This window comes from Pogona vitticeps, chromosome 4 (assembly GCF_051106095.1).
Source record: "Pogona vitticeps strain Pit_001003342236 chromosome 4, PviZW2.1, whole genome shotgun sequence".
Classification (NCBI taxonomy): domain Eukaryota; kingdom Metazoa; phylum Chordata; class Lepidosauria; order Squamata; family Agamidae; genus Pogona; species Pogona vitticeps.
In genome coordinates, this window is record NC_135786.1 from 11535449 (window position 1) to 11555908 (window position 20460).

General features: G+C 43.6%; 1 protein-coding gene across 8 annotated transcripts in view; it reads right to left on the reverse strand.

The window, feature by feature from the left end:
- The window catches only part of CDH4 (cadherin 4), a 954442-nt gene that overhangs the window by 189361 nt on the left and 744621 nt on the right, over positions 1–20460 (reverse strand). For all 8 annotated transcript variants that reach the window (XM_072996786.2, XM_078392123.1, XM_072996789.2 and 5 more), the window contains one exon: positions 2784–2939. In XM_072996786.2, coding sequence (XP_072852887.2) covers positions 2784–2939 — 156 coding nt within the window. The remainder of the gene's footprint in view (positions 1–2783; positions 2940–20460) is intronic.

Sequence of the window (20460 nt, forward strand, 5' to 3'; positions counted from 1 at the left end):
GGCCAAGATAGAAGCAGTTCGTGATTGGCCCAGACCCAACACCAAGAAAAAAGTCAAATCATTTCTTGGGTTGGTGGGCTACTACAGAAAGTTCATCCCGAGGTTTAGCGAGATTGCGGCTCCGCTGACCGATCTGACGAGGAAGAAGGCTGATGACCGCATCCCGTGGACCAGCGACTGTGAGGGGGCGTTCCGGAGGTTGAAGGAGGTGCTCATCAACTATCCAGTGCTGCGTGCTCCAGACTTCGACCGGGAGTTCATCATCTACCCCGATGCGTCTAACAGCGGGGTAGGAGTAGTTCTTTGCCAGGAGGATGAGAATGGTGACCAGCATCCAGTGTCCTACCTGAGTAGGAAACTTCAAAAAGGTGAGAGACATTTGGCAACCGTGGAAAAGGAGTGCCTGGCCATAGTCTACGCGATCCAGAAGGCCAAGCCTTACATCTGGGGAAGACATTTTATTCTGTGCACTGACCATTCACCACTGCAATGGTTAAAGACAATGAAAACCCACAATAGTAAACTTATGAGGTGGGCTTTAAATCTGCAAGGCTATGACTTTGAAGTGAAGGTGGTCAGAGGGTCAGTGAACTGTGTTGCTGACGCCTTGTCAAGAAGACCTGAAGAATGAAGACGGCGAAAGAAACATGGACTATGTATATATTTTGATGACAAAAAGTTAAATGTATTTGTTTATTAAACATGTTGGTTTGTATGAATAAAGGTAACTTGATGTATTGTTAATGGTAAATGTTTAAATGCCTAATAGAGTGTAAGTATAAGTAAGTATGGTATTGTATGTTATTATATGACTGGTTTTGTTTGTTTTGGGTCCAGGTTGTTTTTTTGGAGAAAAGCACCTTAGCTTTCCCCCTACAAAACAACTTATAAAGAGGGGAGGTGTTACATACAGCACTGATGTTACCTGTCTGTCATGGGTTTGGAGGGAAAGTTCCATCCTATGGGGAGTGGAAGGCGGGACATCAGGAGGAGGGGCTGTACTGTATATATATGTGGAGCGTGTGTGGAGAAGTGGAGAAGCTGGAGGAAAAGCTGAGAGAAGAAGCTTGAGTGGGAGTCTGTGTGTCAGACAGGGTACTACTGTGTGTCAGTCAGTACCAACCTGATAGGTTCAGGTGTCTGTATGGTTAGCCAGAACTGATAGGTTCAGGGTCTGTGCTTCAAGCTAAGTGTTCTGTGTGAACCAAACTGTGTGTATGTGTGATTGAGACTAAGCCACGTTACTGTATCTTATTCCCTTGATCATTTTATTTTCCCTGTGTGTTGTTTAAATAAACCTTATTCCTTTGTTTGTTAAAAATCCATCCCTGGTCTGTGTGACTTCTTATAGGGAATGGTTGGTGGCAGCTTAGTGAAACTGTGGCATATCCCAGTAGGTCTGGGTTTGTCACACACACCTGCGCAGAACCAGGTAAAAACCAGGATCTCTGGGAATAAGAAACTCAGCTGCTCTCTTTCTTCACTATGAATACAAAGTAACAAGAGACAGGCAGTTATTTCTGAGCAACCCAAAAGAAACCATTGTCTTAGCTTAGGATACTTAATAAGAACACTTGTTATTAAATAGTCCAGGGTCACCTAAAGTCATCATTATGGCAGGCAAAGTTATTTCTTTTTGACTGAGAAGTTCCAATACTAGAATCCTAATGACTACATCAAAGGCATTATTCTGAGACCTTATACCCCAATTATACCCCAGTTATAATGACCTGCCAACAGTGACACATTATTGGCAGTTGGGAAGCAGCGCAAAACCTATACATATATCTGTTCACTTCGGATTTTACCAGGATCACTGGAGATAATAATTGCTTTTGTTCAAAGAAAATAAAATAACTTTCCTTTGGATTCCCTTTTAGCCCCGGGGAAATCTCTTCGTCCATTCAGCTAAGGAGCTAAAATACTTTCCTTATTCCTCCACCTCTGTCGACAAACAGTGTGAACATAGCTAAATGTGTACCAAAACAAATATGACTTGGTGGAATCAGAGCCTGGCACGGAATACCTTTAAGAGGATGAAGTCAGTCAAGGTGACCCATGCAATTTCAAGGGCACTTTAGAGCATCCTCAATGGTGATTTGGATTTTGTTCATGAGAGATGCATTCAGTGTAGGCAGAGTTAACCAAAGATTTCATAGCCTTCCTGGGATCCACAAGAGGCAATCTGGTGCATAGGAAGCAGGCATGTTTTTTCACTTATACATGAAAAATAGAAGGCTTATGTATAATTGGGAAAGGGCTGTAGCTCAGAGTATCCTAGATTCAATTCATGGCATTTCTAGTCAGACCTGGGAAGGCTTCTTCCTGAAACCCTGAAGACCTACTGCCAATCAGCCAAAACATAGGTACAGCTATAGATATATAGCTGGGCCATTGGTCTGGTTTGCTAAAAGCCAGGTCCCTGTATTTTAACTGTTAGGATTATTTGGTATTTAAAATTTGAAATACTTCAGAAATTAAGCATTAGCAATAGTAACAGTAATAGCTTAGTTGTACCTAGAAAATATACAAAATATTGTAAAGGGAACAGTGTTCAATCTTATTTTGATACCAATATGAAAAGTTTTGAAAGATGTCACTGCTCTTTTCGGATCTTCCTCATAATATCAGTTTGTTTATTCTAATCCTTCTCTTATACAGCCGGAGTTGCATCAAATATCTATCTGTCCTTCCATCCATCCTTCACATAAATTTCCCCCACAGTTAAGAACTGAGAGAAAAGACACCAAATTACTGGAAGTGCTGAAAAGTTGCATGCTTACATGGTAGGATGCTCTTTCTTCTCTATCCATTGGGCGGGTCACGTACATCCTCCCTGACACGGGGTCAATGTTGAAGACTTCCATAGGAGGTTGGTCAGCTCCCACTCCTGTGATGCTGTATCTTATATGGATCTCACTGTCCTTATCTGAACGAATCTGAGTAAAACATTAAAGGGAACCATGAGTCAACTTGAGATGCAGGACAGGAGCAATGATCAAAAGCTTGTGGCGCCATGCAAACTCATAAGACTTCCTCCTATACTTTTCATGTAAGAGAAAAGCTTGTTCCTTCCCACATTCTAAACACGTAGTTTATGAATCTTTGCAGCACCTCCAACTACATGTGTGATATAATATGACCTGGGCACTCACAGATCTTAGCCATGTCACGATGGTTGTAGGCATATGCTTCATTCCCAAATGTAGAGGAAATCACTGTGAAATCCACAGGTTTCTGATTCACATACTACAGAACTTCATCCATCCATCCATCCATCCATCCATCCATCCATCCATCCATCCATCCATCCATCCATCCATCCATCCATCCATCCATCCATCCATCCATCCATCCATCCATCCATCCATCCATCCATCCATCCACTCTATAAAAGCAAAAACAAAAACAAAAACAATCTACTTATAGCAATAACAAGGACAAGTGAGTTTCTTAGACATAAATGGGAAAGAGCTAAGCCAAAACCTATTACAGTAGAGATGCATTCACACCATGTAGGCCTGCTCTGACATACTCGCCCTGTAGCTTTCACCCACATGTCTATTTAACAGCAGATATGCCTGGACCAGAGAAGACTGCTATATGCACAGAGGTTTCTGTATACTTCAAGACCTTGCTCAACTGGGCACTAAATTGCCCCCAAAGCCTCCGTGTGTGTAACTGTACATGCAAAGACCTTCTCAGTGATGAATTCTGTAGGTGTGGATGCTTAGAGGATATGGCACACACCACTCTACTTTGGCTACAATGTGCAGCCCCCACCTTGATTGGATGGTCATTTACTTTTAGATAGCACCCACACAGCACTCCTCACTTAATCACAAACACTGCCAGTCTGATTTACTAAACACTATCAAAAAGCACACAGGGCATTTTTTTTATTGATTTGGGATATTTATAGCCACCTTAGAACAATGTTATTTAGGCAGCTTGCAACACAAGTAAAATTAAAATCCATATAATAAATCAAGAACGTGTACAAAAAACCATAGCGAAACACAACCCAGATAAAACCAATTTAACGCAGGACCTGATTGCAAGGACTGTTTTTTTAAAAGAGTCTTTCTTGAGCTGATGTCATGAAGATGGACCTCCATGGAGTCTCTCTAGAGGTCTCATTGGATCTGATACCACCATTAAAAAGGCATTGCCTCATAGCCACATACCATTCATACGCTAGAGAACCTGGAAGAATCTCAAGAATCCAGCCACTTTCTAAATTTCTAATTTATGGAGTAGATTTCTACCATTAAAGCTCCTAATAACTGCACACTGATAGAAACAATTCAGAAAAGCAGGCTTTGAAACCACCTTTCCCAACAATGACAGGCATATTTTTTTCTATAGAAAATAAAGCAAATATACAAAGAGATCTGCCCCATGACTTTCATTCATATTTCCAGCACAGATGTGAGGAAATAAATTGGTGGGTTACAAACTTGTTGTGCAACCTTGTGCTGTTATTGTTTCCCAATTTGAAGATAATTTTCTGACCAGCAATTTAAAAGAGTTGTTGTAACATCAGGCATGTTTCTGAAGGCGGGGGTTGAGAAATGATGCAATGTACAAGATAGAATTTTCTTCCGAAATGCTGCCACCCCATCTTTGTGAATAAAAAGCTACTAAGCACCATGCTTTCTTTAACCCATCAGGTTGATAAAAGAGAAGCAAATGCCCTTTTTAATCCACCAGATTTACAAAAGAAAGTGGGGAAATGGGGTGGTGGAAACCGAATGGAAACCCGCATTGTGGCAAAGAGCAATATAAAGTATGCCCAAGATGGCTGCCACTGTGAGGAAAGAAGGATGCCCTGATAAAGATGTGTTGTGTGTACATTTGGCAAAAGAAGATTACAATGTGAATGAATGAATGAATGAATGAATGAATGAATGAATGAATGAATGAATGAATGAATGAATGAATGAATGAATGAATGAATGAATGAATGAACTTGCAAGCAAACAAACATGTTTCAGAAGGGGAGAGAGGGAGCATGTTTGTCTTTCAGATAAGAGGTCAGCTGAAGAATGGGTGCTGGTTGCATCCTTGTCCCCTCAATTTCTAAAATATTTTTAGTTCTATCTTGAATAGCCACCATACATAGTCTTATATGGACAAATATACCCTGTCTTCAGTGGACTGCCAAACAATTTATGCATATTTAGTTCATGATTCAACTGAGTTTGAGTTAACCGACTGGTGAACCAACTACATTTACATTTAGTTTAATTATTTAAATTAGAGGAGGGGGATGAAGTCACCTGCAACAACCTGAGAGGAGAAGAAAAGCAGCAGCCCTCCCCCCAAGCACCACATGGCAGCCCACATCCCCTTGCGATGGAAGAGGAGGCTACCTTTCCAACACATCACAATGACCAGATAGGCGGGATATAAATAGAACGAACGAACGAACGAACGAACGAACGAACGAACGAACGAACGAACGAATGAATGAATACATCTGAAGAGGGGACACCCGCTCTGCCTCCACACCATGAAGAAACCCTTGTTCTACAGATGCAGCTGTGCCCCTCACTTAGCCAGAAGAGGAAAAAGAGACCGTTGCACTTCATCCACTAGAGAAGGAAGCACCTTTCCTGCCAAAGCAAGAAGGAAAGGAGGCAGTCCTGTGCCCCATCCCATGCATAGGGCTGCTGAACTACCTGCCCAGCCCCAAGGGATTTTCTGATGAGCGATGGTATGAGTGATTGGCAAACTTGCTTGTGCCATGATTTTTCCAACTCCCCATTCCCATTGTGACTTAGCTTAAAGAACCCTTCACAACAAGGCATGTAGGAATCATCTGGTCTGGGCAGCTGTGCGTAGGAGACACAGCTGTTCAGAGCGGCTGGAACTCTTCCAGAAGAAGGTGACAGATTTACTAGTACTCCACTCCTTGAAGCTACTTCTTCAGTTTGCCTTATGGTGGTGCCAGCCTTGATCATAGGTGTGTTTTTGAGATACAGATGGAAATCTTAAATAATTTCCAAACTAGTGACAATTGTACATGATTTGTGGACCTGAACAAGGGTGACTTGGTGCCTAAAACCAAGCCAGAAACTATACTGGAATAAATCTATTTAAATCCTCTCCTTCAGATATTCACTCTATACGTAACCTAGACCTGTTGATTGTATACAGTGAGATTGTACCTCTTCCCCTAAACCAGTGATGGTGAACCTTTTTGAGCCCCAGTGCCCAAACTGCAACACAAAACCAACTTATTTATTTCAAAAGTGCCAATACTGCAATTAAAATGTGAGTGCTGAGGTTTTAGTTTAGAAAAAACAACTGCTCCTGCATTGCAAGGGTTAAATGCTTGTTTTCCCCCACCCCCCATGTGTGGTATTAACAAATAAATACTTACTGGTGGGGCAAATCTGCCTTCCAGTGGGAGGGAGTTCCAAAGGCTGGGAGAGTCTTTGAAACACAGCTGCATCTTTGATAGTGCAGGGATGGTGTCAAAATACTTGTATGTGTTTCAAACACTTAGGTTGTTTTCTTAACGGGCTCCTTATAATATCTTTTTCATATCAAGGGCAAGAAAAAAAATGTCCAAAAAGAGATTTAAAAAAGGAGTCAAAGGCTTCTTTGTGTGACTGTGCCCATCCTTATTCATTTATTACTTTAATTTTTTTCCCTAGCTCAGGGCTTAAGAAAGTTCCTTTTGGTGCAAATGCTGGAAGATAAATTTTTGGAGCACCAGCCTAGAATCCTGTCAGAAGGCCAATATATGGGGAGATTTAACAATCAGAGGGATTGGTGACAGGGGATACATTAATAGGCCACAAATTTAAAAAAAATCATGCACAATGTAAACTTTTGTGGATGAATCATATGATCAGAGGGACTGTTGACATCATCTTCAGGACTCAGCCAATCCCAAGGGTGCTGCTGCTGCTGCTGCTGCCTTGGGAACACAACCCATTTTCTGCTGGGTCTTTGTGACCTCACAGAGGCCCCACCTCTCTGCTGGCAGATAAAAGGGGCTTGCTGGGCAGGGCAGGAGACCAGAAGGGAGGCCAGTGGCCAGAGAGCAGTCCAGCAGAGAGAGCGGCAGCAGCTGCTGGGGACCCAGCCCTTCTGCCCAAGGCAAGTTCTCTTGCAAAAGCAGAGGAACTTGCTAAGTGGGCTTGCGAGGTAACAGCTCGAGGCTGGTGGAGATCTGCGGCTTGAAGCTAGCTGATGTTGGCGATGGACTGGGGGGGTGTCGGTGGACGTTGGCAGACAGAAGCTGGTGGAATCTCCCTGAGGAAGCTGGCTGAGGCTGCAAGGTGGAGGCCGGCAGAGGTTGGCGGATCAAGCCGGTGGACGTTGGCCGCCTGAAACCAGCTGGCAGATGCTTGGTGGATATCGGTGGATGGAAGCCCGGGGATGTGTGTGAATGGCTGGTGGAGTGAAGGTGTGTCTGTGTCGGTGTGTGTGTGGCTGGTGTGTGTGTGAATGTGTGTGTGAATGGGCTGGATGGCATTCTGTGGGGATGTCGCCGGGGCGAGTGTGTGTGACCCAAGCTTTCGGGAGCTGGCTGAGGCTGGTTTCAGAAGCGGAGTGGAAGAGATGAATGGGTGGATATACCTGGTGGAAGACAGTGGATGTTGGCAGGCGGAACTTCAGGATGAAGTTGCAAGAACATTGGTCAGTGGATACACCTGGGTTGAAGCCAGTTGACAGCAGTGGACGAGCTCACCCCTTAATTGTTTCTCTCTTTCTCTCTCTCTCTCTCTTGTAGGGCCCGAAGCATCCTCTTCCCCAGGGGGATGCGAGGGACCAGGAGGCAGGCATCCTGCTGGAGCTGAACCAGGCCGTTGTCTCCACTGAGGATACCCATTTAGCCTCTTTTCCAAAACTAATAAAAGAATTTTTCTGGAATGGTTTGAAGTGCTGTCTTGTCAGGGGCTGTCATGGGATTATCTTCCTCATCCCCTCATTATATCTGGGGCCCAATGCCTGGGGTGGGTCTTTGTGAAGTCATGGTGTGGGGCCTTGTGATGTCACAGGAAATGGGAACATAATATTTCTCCATGCATGTGTGAGGGAGTGAGCTAGGCATTGTGGGTTCCCTGTCTGAGCTCCTAAGCAAGTATATTATGTGTCGTGTTGGACAGATGCAGGAAGCCAGTGAGCCCTGATGCCATTCAGAGAGGGTTGGAGATGGGTACCCAAACACTACGGCCACCCCGTAACAATAAACAAGACTCGCTCCTTCCCTTCCACCACCGCTCCTCACATTGGTTTGCCTGGCCTGGAGATTCAGGGGAGCCCAGCCATTTCCTGCACAGCAGCTTATTCTCTGAGACCTGGCAAGCCTCATCTTCATCATCAACACCATGAGCACTTCATGGACAGCTCCTTGCAGAGTACAAGTGGGGAGAAAATATGCCACTTTGAAGAAGCTTCTTGTCCAACCTCTCACACCAGTGCCACAACCGAGGAAATGGAGATGGGCAATGATTTGGAGATGAGCGTACATTAAAATTTGTGTGGATCCATGCCATGGATAAATGGCAAAAATACACTGGTACTGCAAAATCTGCTGCTTGAGGGCAGTGGCTGCCTCTAAGTGCCTACTGCAGTGATGGTGAACTTTTTTTGAGCCGGAGCGCCCAAATTGCAACACAAAATCAACTTATTTATTTCAAAGTGCCAATACCGCAATTAAAAAACAAATGCTGAAGTTTTAGTTTAGAAAAAATAACTGCTCCTGTACTACACCTAGACCACTGCACCAGCAGAGGGGAGTGCCAAAATCTGGGATTGGAGGATGGGTAAATATTTCTCTATGGCGACTTATGGCTCGTGTGCCAACAGAGAGGGCTCTGTGTGCCAGCTGTGGCACGTGTGCCATAGTTTCGCCATCACTGCCCTAAACTGATATCACCATGCCCCCTCTGGGCCTGTCTCCATTATTGGCTGAGAACTAACCAAAAAGACGTACTGTATCTGCACACATGCAGGTACCAAATTGCGAAGGTTAGGTACCAAGCTAACAAACCTTCACCTCAACATGTGAAGATTAGAGGCAGAGTAGATGGGAGAGCAAAGTGGGACAGAGGCTGTCTCAGAACACCTAGACCTGCTTTCGAGTAATTTCTGCTACGCCGCCAAACCCTTAACTGTTTTTGAAAGCACTCAGAAGCTAAGCATCACCATATGCATAGCCTTGCTTACCAGCTGATATGCTAAAGAACCGCACTACAGCATGGGAAGCTTTAGATCCAGAAGCAAACTGGGATACTGTTTGGTCAAGGATTAGGGAAATGCAGATGCTAATACAGATGGATTAACTTTAACGCTTTAATTGCGACTGAGAAAAGCTCTCTTCCCCCCACATTGCAGTGGCACCCACTCTGTTCAGCATTTCTTCCTCTAATAATTCCACTCAGCAAATGAAGCTTTCAGTATGCCTGCCAGGAATTTCAATTAATCAATCTGTTAGTGAGTTTACACAGTTAAGGGCTTGATTCTTGTGTGAAGTACAATCTATACCTGTCACCAGGTGGTAGTACAACCATAGACAAGGATACCCATGTAAGCACCGTAATGCATTCCTTTACCTTTAGCACGTGCTCATATTTCCTGCATTACCCTCCAAAACCATTCCATCCTTTCTGGCATAAGGACACATGCATTTTTGATTCCTCTTCTTTTCATTTACTGGATTTGTACAGCTATGTTGAATATTTTTCCACTTTCAGATTCGGGGACAATAATAATGATGGGAGGGATATATATTGAAACAACAATTACAGCTGGACCAGAGGGCCACTTCTGTCAATTTTATTTGTATATCTCCATGCTAAATTGGGTCATCTCTTGGATGAGAATAGGCCATAAAAGCAATGATGCCCTAGTGCTATTCAACTAATCAAATTTGAGCCTACAATTATTTCAGTGAGGACAAATGAGGGTAATGGAAAGTGAGAGCAGCACTTCCTTAATTAGGCACAGGGGGGTGAAGCCATTGCAGCAGGAACGAAACCGTGTTGCTATATTAGCTTGACAATCATCATGTCATCATGAAGACAAATCTGTCACTGCCCTGTAAGATTTTCCCTGGTTTATCAGCTGTGCCAGTTGTACTAGCGGCTTCTGGTCTAAACAACTGTAAAGCACTGAGCATAACCTTTGCTGACTCTATTGTGGACAACAGTCCAGGGCTTATCGGACAATCTAGAATCATAAAATAATTGAGTTGGAAGGCGCCTATAAACCCATCGAGTCCAACTCTCTTCAATGGAGGAATTCAAATCAAAGCAGATCTCACTGATGGTTGTCCAATTTTCTCTTGAATGCCTCCAGTTTTGGAGTGCTCACTACCTCCTGAGGTCATTGGTTTCATTGTCATACTGCTCTAACAGTTGAGAAGTCCCCCCCCCCCGATATTCAGCCTAAATCTTGCTTCCTGTAGCTTGAGCCCATTATTACATTTCCTGCACTCTGGGATGATCAAATGATAATGATCTCCTACAGCTATTAATAACTGAGTAGTGCAGATCCCAAATCATTAGCCTACCATTGCTCAGTTATGGACAGTGCCACCATATCATTCCTCATAAAATTAACTTTCCAAACTCTGCTCCATAGGAAGCAGGGCCAATCCTACCATGGCCCGGTGAAGACCACACTGTTCTGACATCCATGTAATACATGAACAACTCATTTAGAAAATACCCTGATGGTGTCCCCCTCTCCAGCACCTAAGAAACTATATTTACTATATTAACATCCATCATGACCTTTCAAGAGTTTAACTTCTGGAGCGGTAAAAAAAGAAAACAAAATCTATTGTTATCAATCATAGTACAGAATAGCGCTGTTGTGCTGTAAAATGCCCTTTATTGCAAGTTTCTTAATGCTCTTGGCTATTAGAGGAACTCAATTGAAAATAACCAAGTCACGCACTCCACGTTTAATGGAAATCAAACAATGCAAACATATTCAAATCCTTTAAATTAGAACACTTAAGAGTCTATTTCAGCACATCAGCTTTGGTCCATTAAATATAGAGGAAATGGTTTTATGAGGCTACGTCTTATTGCTCATGAGATCCTTAAATAAGATTTAAAGGTGTTTTTTATATAAAAAATAGGGCTTGCTTTGTGATATGTTTAAGTAATAACTTAGGTAAATAATATTCTCAAATACAGTTTCCCCATTGCTTCTGCAGATTAGTGAAATGAGAGTTTTCAGACACTGCTTCTCTAAACAGTATTACCAAGCAGGCACTTAAATACGTATTTCCATCTCTCCATAGCTCAGTGAGTTAGGTCACTGGCTGCAGGGCCAGAGATTGGGAATTTGATTCCCCACTGTGCCTCCTTTGAGTAAAGTCAGCCTATGTAGCCTCGGGCAAGCTGCACAGTTTCAGCTACCATCCCACTCCAGGTGAAGGGAAGAATAAACCACTTCTGAGTACTTTGTATATAAAAAACCCTGAGCTGACTTGTCGGCACATAATGGTGATGATGATGTTGATGATGATCCCTGCTCAAAAACTCCAGGAGCCAGACTGCAGTTGACTCTGATTTGTAAGAGCAAAACAAACCAAAAATCATGCATCATATGCAATAATAAATGGGTCACACAAAAAAGTACATTTGACAGAGGATTGGACTGGCTTTAAACTTCTCTTCACCCAGAACAGTGTCCAGAATGAGTAGAATTGGCAGTGTTAGCTGGTAAGATGTTGAGTGAGCAGGTGGTAGTTAGCTGGGGAAAGAATGAGTATTCAATGTATTTGTGAAGGCTTTCACGGCCAGGATCTGATGGTTGTTGTGGGTTTTTCGGGCTCTTTGGCCGTGTTCTGAAGGTTGTTCTTCCTGACGTTTCACCAGTCTCTGTGGCCAGCAACATCAGAGGACAGGGGTAGTTACTCCTGTCTTCTGAAGATGCAGGCCACAGAGACTGGTGAAACGTTAGGAAGAACAACCTTCAGAACATGGTCAAAGAGCCCAAAAAAACCCACAACAACCAATGAGTATTCAGGTGGATGCTTTTCTTTCATGAAGATAAGACAATGGGAGAATGAGTGAATGGGTAGATATATGTCTTTCTGTTTACTAACTCTATGCGAATGTTAACCCTGTACATGAACAGGGCTTATTATTCTATTTCCACTTGGACTTGACAGACAACTTTATATTGAAGATACTTTTCCATATGAAATGTCCTTGATTTTTAATTGTTCAACAAGTTTATGAGGACATCCGAGGCCACACTCAGGGCTAATTGTTCCTTTGTGAGTCGGAACTAGAGGAGACCCATTGAATGAATCGGACTTCTTATGTCAACACTCCAGTAAGTCTTACTGATTAATTCTTACTTTAACCGGGACAAACAATTGGATTTAGTCCTCTGTGACACATCTCATGTGACATCTGTGGTTTAAACCTGTGTTTCAAAGCAACCTGAAGAGAACAAAGCAGCTGCTTAGTGAGATGCTCCAGGTTTGAGATGGGCATTGACAAAATACTCTCTGGTATTCCTCCTTGTAGAATGATTGGCTATAGAAGGCCAATCAATCTACAAGAGCTGCCATTTTAAATTTCCCACAATACCCACAATATAGCATTTTTCCGGGATATAAAGGGGAATTTAACATTGTAATCATCAAAGACCACTTTGTCCATTAAAGAGGAGTAGTCAAGAATGTGGGTGCCAGGATATTAACAGAGTTGGGCCACTGAACCACATTATTGTGATCATGTAACAACTTCACTGGTTCCTAGTTGATTTCTGCTCTCAATTTAGAATGCCTGCTCTGACCTTTAATGACTCGAGAGTATCCAACTAAAATATCTTACACTCTCCCAACTCTGAACTAAAACAGGATTTCCTTGGAGTCTTGCTCTGGGTTCCTACTGCAGAAGGTGGCACTGGCCAAGGCCTTTGGGTAGTAAATATAGTCCTTTACACAACTAACTAGATCTCAGAGCTGGACCAAGATCTCCCAGCTTCTAAGCTGCAGAGGAATCCAACAAGAATTGAACTAGTGTATTGCTGTAGAACGTTTCTCCAATATGTATGCGGTGTGAGCAGGCAGAAGATATGGTGGTGGAGGGTCAGCTGTCATGCCACCGTAATCATGTGAACACAACATTGGAGTAGGAGTATAACTGATACACATTGCAAGGAAAATGGAAAAGTGTTAGAATAGAAAACCAAATCCTTGGATTCTGCTTTCCAATGACACAATCCCTTCAATTCCTGAAATCTATTTTTTTAAATTTTCATATTCAGTTCTTTCTCATCATGTCCAGACAGCAAAAGGCCCTGTCTTTTGAAATTTTGACTCCATTACTACAGTTGTCAAGATTATGCCTCCTGGTGTCTCATGGCTCCTCAGCTCCCTCTCAAACACTCCTTGGATGAAACTGTGGTTTCACAATCCTGGTGCTAACCTCACTGTGCGCCATCTATACCAATGGTTGTGGGAATCCTCCTGCCTTGTACCCTCCCTACACCTTATTCCACTCTGACTAAGCAGTGCTTCCAGGGAATTACCAGATTCACAATAGTAAGCGCTCTTAACTGTTTTGCCAACCCAAAGATAGAAATGCCAAAAAATACCCACACAGGCTCCTGGAAGATGATTAAGACAAGAGCTGGTTTTAAGTATCACCAAACCTCTTAATCCAAAATGACCCAATTTTGCTGTACAATTTTGTATTCTTATTAAAGATTGTAAAAACGTAAAAAAAAAATCCATTTCAAATTTGCATAAACATATAAAAGGGTGTGGAATAAATAAGCAATCAAAAGCATTTGAGGTAAGAACAATTTCAAAATAATCCCACAAGAAAATAAGTTAGCAAACTTAAGTTAATACTCACATCCTGGCAGAACTTCAGTATATTTCCAGACAAGGCTCCCTCTAAGCCAGAGGACCCCAACCCCTCGTCTGTGGCCTGTTGGCAGTCAGTGGCCTGAGCCAGACCAGCCCCCCGAGACAGACCTCCCACCCCACCCTCCACTCACTCCCGCACATCCCGTTTGTGCCTGCGTGCACGCTCCAGCACGACCGTGAGTGCAGCGCCGCCATTTGTGCATACGCATGAGCGAGCGCACCCAGACAAGCACTGTGCTGCCATTTGCACATGCACAAACAGCAGTGTGGCACTCGCATGGGTGTGCTTGCGTTCATGTGAGAGAGTGCACTTGTTCATGCATGCGCACGAGCACAGGGGTGCCCCGCCTTCCCCAGATGGTCAACGGACTGAAAAAGGTTGGGGACTGCTGCTCTAAGCCATACGCATGTGACTCCACCTTCCTCAGCGCAGCACTTCCTCCTCTGCACAACATTCATGTTCAACCCCTTTGGTTCCGGTTGCTACAGATCTGTCCAAGTGGGTGTGGGTGTGCAGTCACATGCGTATGCAAGGGTGAAGTCATGTGTGCAAGAGGTGGAGCCCCACCCAGCAGGGCTGAAAATTAGATGGTATGCTGCTTCCAGAGCATATACAAAGTTCAAGTCATACAACAGGGCTACATATGAGCATAGTTTTCTCCTAAGAAACAACTAGGCCAAACTAAGTAACTTCTCTCTCCATTTTTATACCCAACAATCCAGTTTGCAGACTCTTTCAGGACATCCTCCAGTCAGTATCAAAGTGACCTGAATCTTCAAGAAGAAAGTAACTCCTCCCCCTCCTCTTCACTCAGCTGAAACCATTTGGCTAATTAATTCAATACCATAAAAGGCATTCAAGTCTGGCCTAGATACTTCCATTTTCCTAGAGATAAGACGCAGGTGGTTGCTACCTACCAGTTAACAGTGGACATTTTTTCCACCTTCCCCTGGCCAACTTGTCCCAGGCACAAACTACAAGCCCAATTTTCCACAAGGGTAACAAAACAATGATTCCCCCATTTCCCTCATCTCTTGGCAAAATCTACAAAGAAAAGATTCTGCTAAACAGTATTCCACAGCCTACCACAGAGTTTCAGAATCTCTGCTTTTTTTAAATGAGGCATATTGCTGCTGCATTAATAGATTTAATTTCAGAGTCCTTTAGCTATCACTTAAAAGCCACATTTGAAGCCAGAGGAGTGTGCATCAGGGAACCTGCGAGCACTTAAGGCTTTAAGCCACGATTATGTACAGTCAACAGGATAACACGCTTGGAAGCAAATGTACATTATAAACTTTGTCACTGAAATTAAAATTACTTCAAGATGAGGCTACACAAAAACAGCGAGACAATCCGATTAATTTATGCCCAACGAAGAGGGCATCTGAATGGAATGCCAACTTCCCCCCTCTGCCTTCTCTCCACGCTAGAAAATCTTTTAAGCATAACAAAAGCAGTCAAAACAGCACAAGAGCTCCTAAAATCCAGAAACGGCACCAGAAAATCATTTCAGATATTTATTTTTGTGCTCAGTGAAACTTTCAGGCATCAGCTGGCAGTGTGGCCTGACACCACTTTGGTACGTCAGGGCAGGCATTAAACTCTGTATTACCATATGCCATCTTAGAAGAGTTGATAATATGACGGCTCCTTGGACAACCCGGAGGCTTTCCGCAAACCTGTGTCAAACCAAATCTCTCTCTCTTGATCAATAATGGTGCACAGACAAGGGGGCCTATTGGTGGCATCTAAAAGGCTGGATTAGCAGAATATTGTAAATACAGATGGCAGCGACTAATTCCAGCTCTTAAGCGGTGATCATGCAAATCATTTAGGCATGCAAACAGCTCCCTCGAGTTCAAAGGGATTACTCACATGAGTGGAGTTGCTTGCACACCCGCATATTAGCAGAAATCAGGACTTATTTTGTAAGATCAGGGCCGCTTCACTTGGCACCCTGCATATAAAGTACGTACAAAGATGCCACACAGCAACTTTGAATGTAGGAAGTGTACATCTGATGCTGCCCTTATCTCCTCTCTTCAAACCTAATTCACACTCCTGCAACATGGAGTGAGTTCGCACAACCATGGCCTCAAATCCAGCCCAGATCACTTACCAAAATGGCAAGTTTACCATTAGCAGAGGAAAAATCTGCATTAGCAAAATACGGTGGCTTTTTGCAGCTGTGCAAGTGGTATCCTTTGCATGCACTGGTAAACCATTGCTGGATAAACCAGCCCGTATCAGTTTTCTGCACAACTCACATTATATATACCACTACCCGAAGGAGATGTCTAGCATTTGTTTATGTATGTGCAGGTCCATTTGTTAAAATGAAAGGAAAAATACAATTGATTTCTGTTGGCTAAATGCAGGGAGGAAGGGAAATCCCACAAGCGCACACACGCACACCCAACTTTCGGCCCATACCAGCAAGCTCTTTAGTATGTCTGCTTTCATGCTTGTTGCAAGAGCAGTCATTTTACTGGCCACGCAACAGGGAGAGAATCTGCAACAGCAAAGGAAAGTGTTCTGCTTATATACTGTCCCATAGTGCTTAAAGCTCTCTCTGGGCAATTTGCAGTCTTTAATTATGCAGGCTACACATTGCCCTCTAGTGAGCAATTTAACAACCTTGGAAGGATGAAAGACTGAGTCAACCTTGAGCCAGTTACCGGAGCCTGAGGTCAAACTCAAATCAGGAGCAGAGTCTTCACTGTACTACAACAGTTTAACCACTGTGACACTTACATGGTTTCCCTTCTGCTCTATATTTAGACAACAGACTAGCTAGGCTGCCATCTCTCATCTCTGGCGGAGGTGGAAGAGGAAGAGGCAGCAGGACCAGGAAGGTAGGCAATGGAGCAGGGGACATTTGTTTTGTCAAAACAAAATAAAGCACCAAGCAGAAAAAAGTTTGGAACTTTGTTTCAGTAGAACAGCTTGCATGAACAAAAACACCAACCAACCAACCAACCAACCAACCAACCAACCAACCAACCAACCAACCAACCAACCAACCAACCAACCAACCAACCAACCAACCAACCAACCAACCAACCAACCAACCAACCAACCAGCCTACTTGCCTTACAACCTACCTACCTACCTACCTACCTACCTACCTACCTACCTACCTACCTACCTACCTACCTACCTACCTACCTACCTACCTACCTACCTACCTACCTACCTACCTACCTACCTACCAACCAACCAACCAACCAACCAACCAACCAACCAACCAACCAACCAACCAACCAACCAACCAACCAACCTACCTACCTACCTACCTACCTACCTACCTACCTACCTACCTACCTACCTACCTATCTATCTATCTATCTATCTATCTATCTATCTATCTATCTATCTATCTATCTATCTCTATCCACAGGACTAGGGAGTGTTACATGTGCACCAGCTACAAACCTCTGCTAGCTATCTGATCCCCCTTCCCTCTATTTCTTTAACTTGCTGCTGGGTGCTTTGTTTCCTTGTGCACTCTTAGCAGCCATGATTTCTTTCATCCTGCCCCTCCCATTTCTTCTTGATTCCAGTGCCAATTTTTTTTTATTAACAAGCAATGCTCTCGAGTGTATCTACTCACATGATGACCTCATTTCTAATGTAACGTTCCTTGCTTCCCCCAAAGTTTGGCTCCCTGGGAAATAAAAAAAAACACTTTGCCCCTTTAGTAATCAACAAAGAATGAAGAAAGTCTCCAATCTTCTCAAGGATCTTTGCTTTTTTGTTTTTGTTTTTGAATAAGTGACATGAAATACCAGCAAATGGAAGGCAAACAAGCTTCAAATTGCAGCAGATGAAAAGCAAGTAGATGGGAATCAAATCCAGGGACAAACCAGTTAGGGCACAGAAAGTTTTGAGGATTTATTTTCTTGGTCAGCATTTAAAGAAGGCATCAGAAAAGCAAGGGTCCTTTTATGTATTAATCCAGCACTGTGATGCATTTTCCCTTCCTGAGCTGCTGGATTCAGCATTTAGTTGCTGATTTATTATTTAATTGCTTATATTGGCATAGATTTATCATGGCAATTTGTTGTTGTTGTTTATCTGAGACATGAAGACATCATCTATATTCGTTCGAAATTTCTGTGCTGTCGGATATAGCGTTCTGAGAGTTTTAATTAAGGACAGCGCTGAATTTCAGCACTGGACAGGTTGAGAAATGAAATCTCCCCAGTTCGGAAAAGACACACCAATTAGGAGCCACGCAGAGTTCCACTCTGAAGCTTGTCCTGCCTCATAATGAGTTTGCTGATACAAGCTATCTGTAACCTTTCCTGCCACTGGCATCCGTCCACTGTCCTCTTTCGTGAACTGTCCTTGGCTTGAGAAAGAGAAGATAGAATAGTGTCATGGAAAGCAGTGGGCATCAAGGGCCCCCTCGACAGTCCCATAAAGTGAAGACGTAGAATATTCCCTCTTTAGTCTGAGATCAGAGAATGACAAGGAAAACTCTGGGAAAGCTGGCTGATAGCTTTCTGTTTAACACAGTTCCCCTACATGTTTCTGAATGTTCCTGGAGACCTAGCCCTTTCCAAACTGAGAAGAACATGGCCAATTCTAGTTTTAAAACTGCATTTCCTTTTGCCTTCTGATAAAAAGGGGTGGGCACCTTTCAGAGAGCCAAGGGCCACATACATCCAACCTCATATCTTAGAGGGCTGTATCTCATACCATAGTCTACCCTCACAGAATTAATGTTATTCTAAAGAGACTCTTTTAAAAAATCTGGCTGGAAAACATACATGCCATCTACTGGCCTTGAAAAAGACCCTAAAATTTGGGTGCAAATTTGGCAGTGTAGGGACACTAGTGTTCAAAATATGCTAAAATTCTTTCCCACGCCCTGTAAAAGTCACAGTGGCCTTTAATCAGATGTATGGGGGTGTTTAGAGGGGCAAGAGCGTTGGGGGCCATATGTAGCCAAGAGAATTATACCATTTTGTTTCCTCTCAATCCCAGAATTCTCCATTCTGGGAAGTCCCACATGGGAGAAAGGTCTAAACTGAAAGGCTTTTTGACCTCATAGAGGCCTAGATGTGGCTAGCTCCCTGGGAGCTTCTTTTTTTGAACAGGAAACCAGCTGATAAAGCCTTCCACTTTAGGCCCATGGCCGGTGAGAGACATAGTACAGTACACAGTAGGGCAGGAATCCCTTAAGGATAAGCAATTGTTGAGGAGTACCTACACAACAAGGGACGTGGTGGTGCTGCGGGCTAAACCGCAGAAGCCTGTGCTGCAGGGTCAGAAGACCAAGCAGTCGTAAGATCGAATCCACGCGACGGAGTGAGCGCCCGTCGCTTGCCCCAGCTCCCACCAACCTAGTGGCTCAAAAGCATGCAAATGCGAGTAGATTAATAGGTACCACCTTGGTGGGAAGGTAACAGCGTTCCGTGTCTAAGTTGCACTGGCCATGTGACCACGGAAGATTGTCTTCAGACAAAACGCTGGCTCTATGGCTTGGAAACGGGGATGAGCACCGCCCCCCTAGAGTCGAACACGACTGGACAAAAAAATGTCAAGGGGAACCTTTACCTTTACCTTTTTACCTACACAACAGTGGGCTTGTCCAAAGGGGGCAGGATCCACGCATACGTAGACGTAAACATACCCAGACATACAATATATGCAAACATTTCAGTCGTTATGTTCTGATAAGTACACACTCCATTCAAACACACATCCCAAGTGAGGCAGCAAACTACCTATGAGAGAGAGAGAGAGAGAGAGCGAGAGAGAGAGAGAGAGAGAGAGAGCACCTTTCCATGCTCCATGGTGCGAAAGGAGAAATGCAGCTTTGGAACAGCATTGAAGGGGCAATTTTTAAGACTCCAGAGAACCGTGGGAAACTCAGCAGCCTTGCAGGGAACTGAGATGTACAATTCCTGGACATGTCTGATAAAGTATTGAAAGGCTTCCTCATCTCAAAGAAGCCTAGCTGAGGCAACTCCTGTTTATGAGTATTTTGTTAAACCTCATCCAGACCTTTACTTCTTTACCATCTTTACTGAAATTATTATATAGTAGGGCCCCAACATCTGTGGAGTTGGTATCCATGGTTTCAGTTGTCGCTGCTGCTGCAAGCCAGCCTGCAGTGTGCACACACCCTCTTACCTCCTCCTAACCACACCCCATGGATAGTACTGAGTGGGTTCACTACTGTCCATGGTTTCAGGCATCCACAGGGGTGGGTTGGAACCTATCTCGTGTGGATAGGGAGGACCATTCACCATTTATTTGTGTACCACCCTCAATGTGCATGGCCCTGTACAAAATGTTTAAATGGAATGAAAAACTCTACTCCAAGAAGCATACAATTTACAAAGCGTAGGAGGGGGAAATAGGAACAGAATCTTGGAAGCTTCTGAGGAGGCCAAACACTTCTTCCTGGAAGCCCTTCCTGAGGCTCCTTCCAGACAGATGCTTTTAACTAGGTTGTCAATTAACTTTCTCTCTCACACACCTCTCTCACACACAGACACACACACAGACACACACAAAAGTCAAGGAAGCAAAGCTCTATATCGGAAATGGATTTCTACATATGTATTAAAGGACC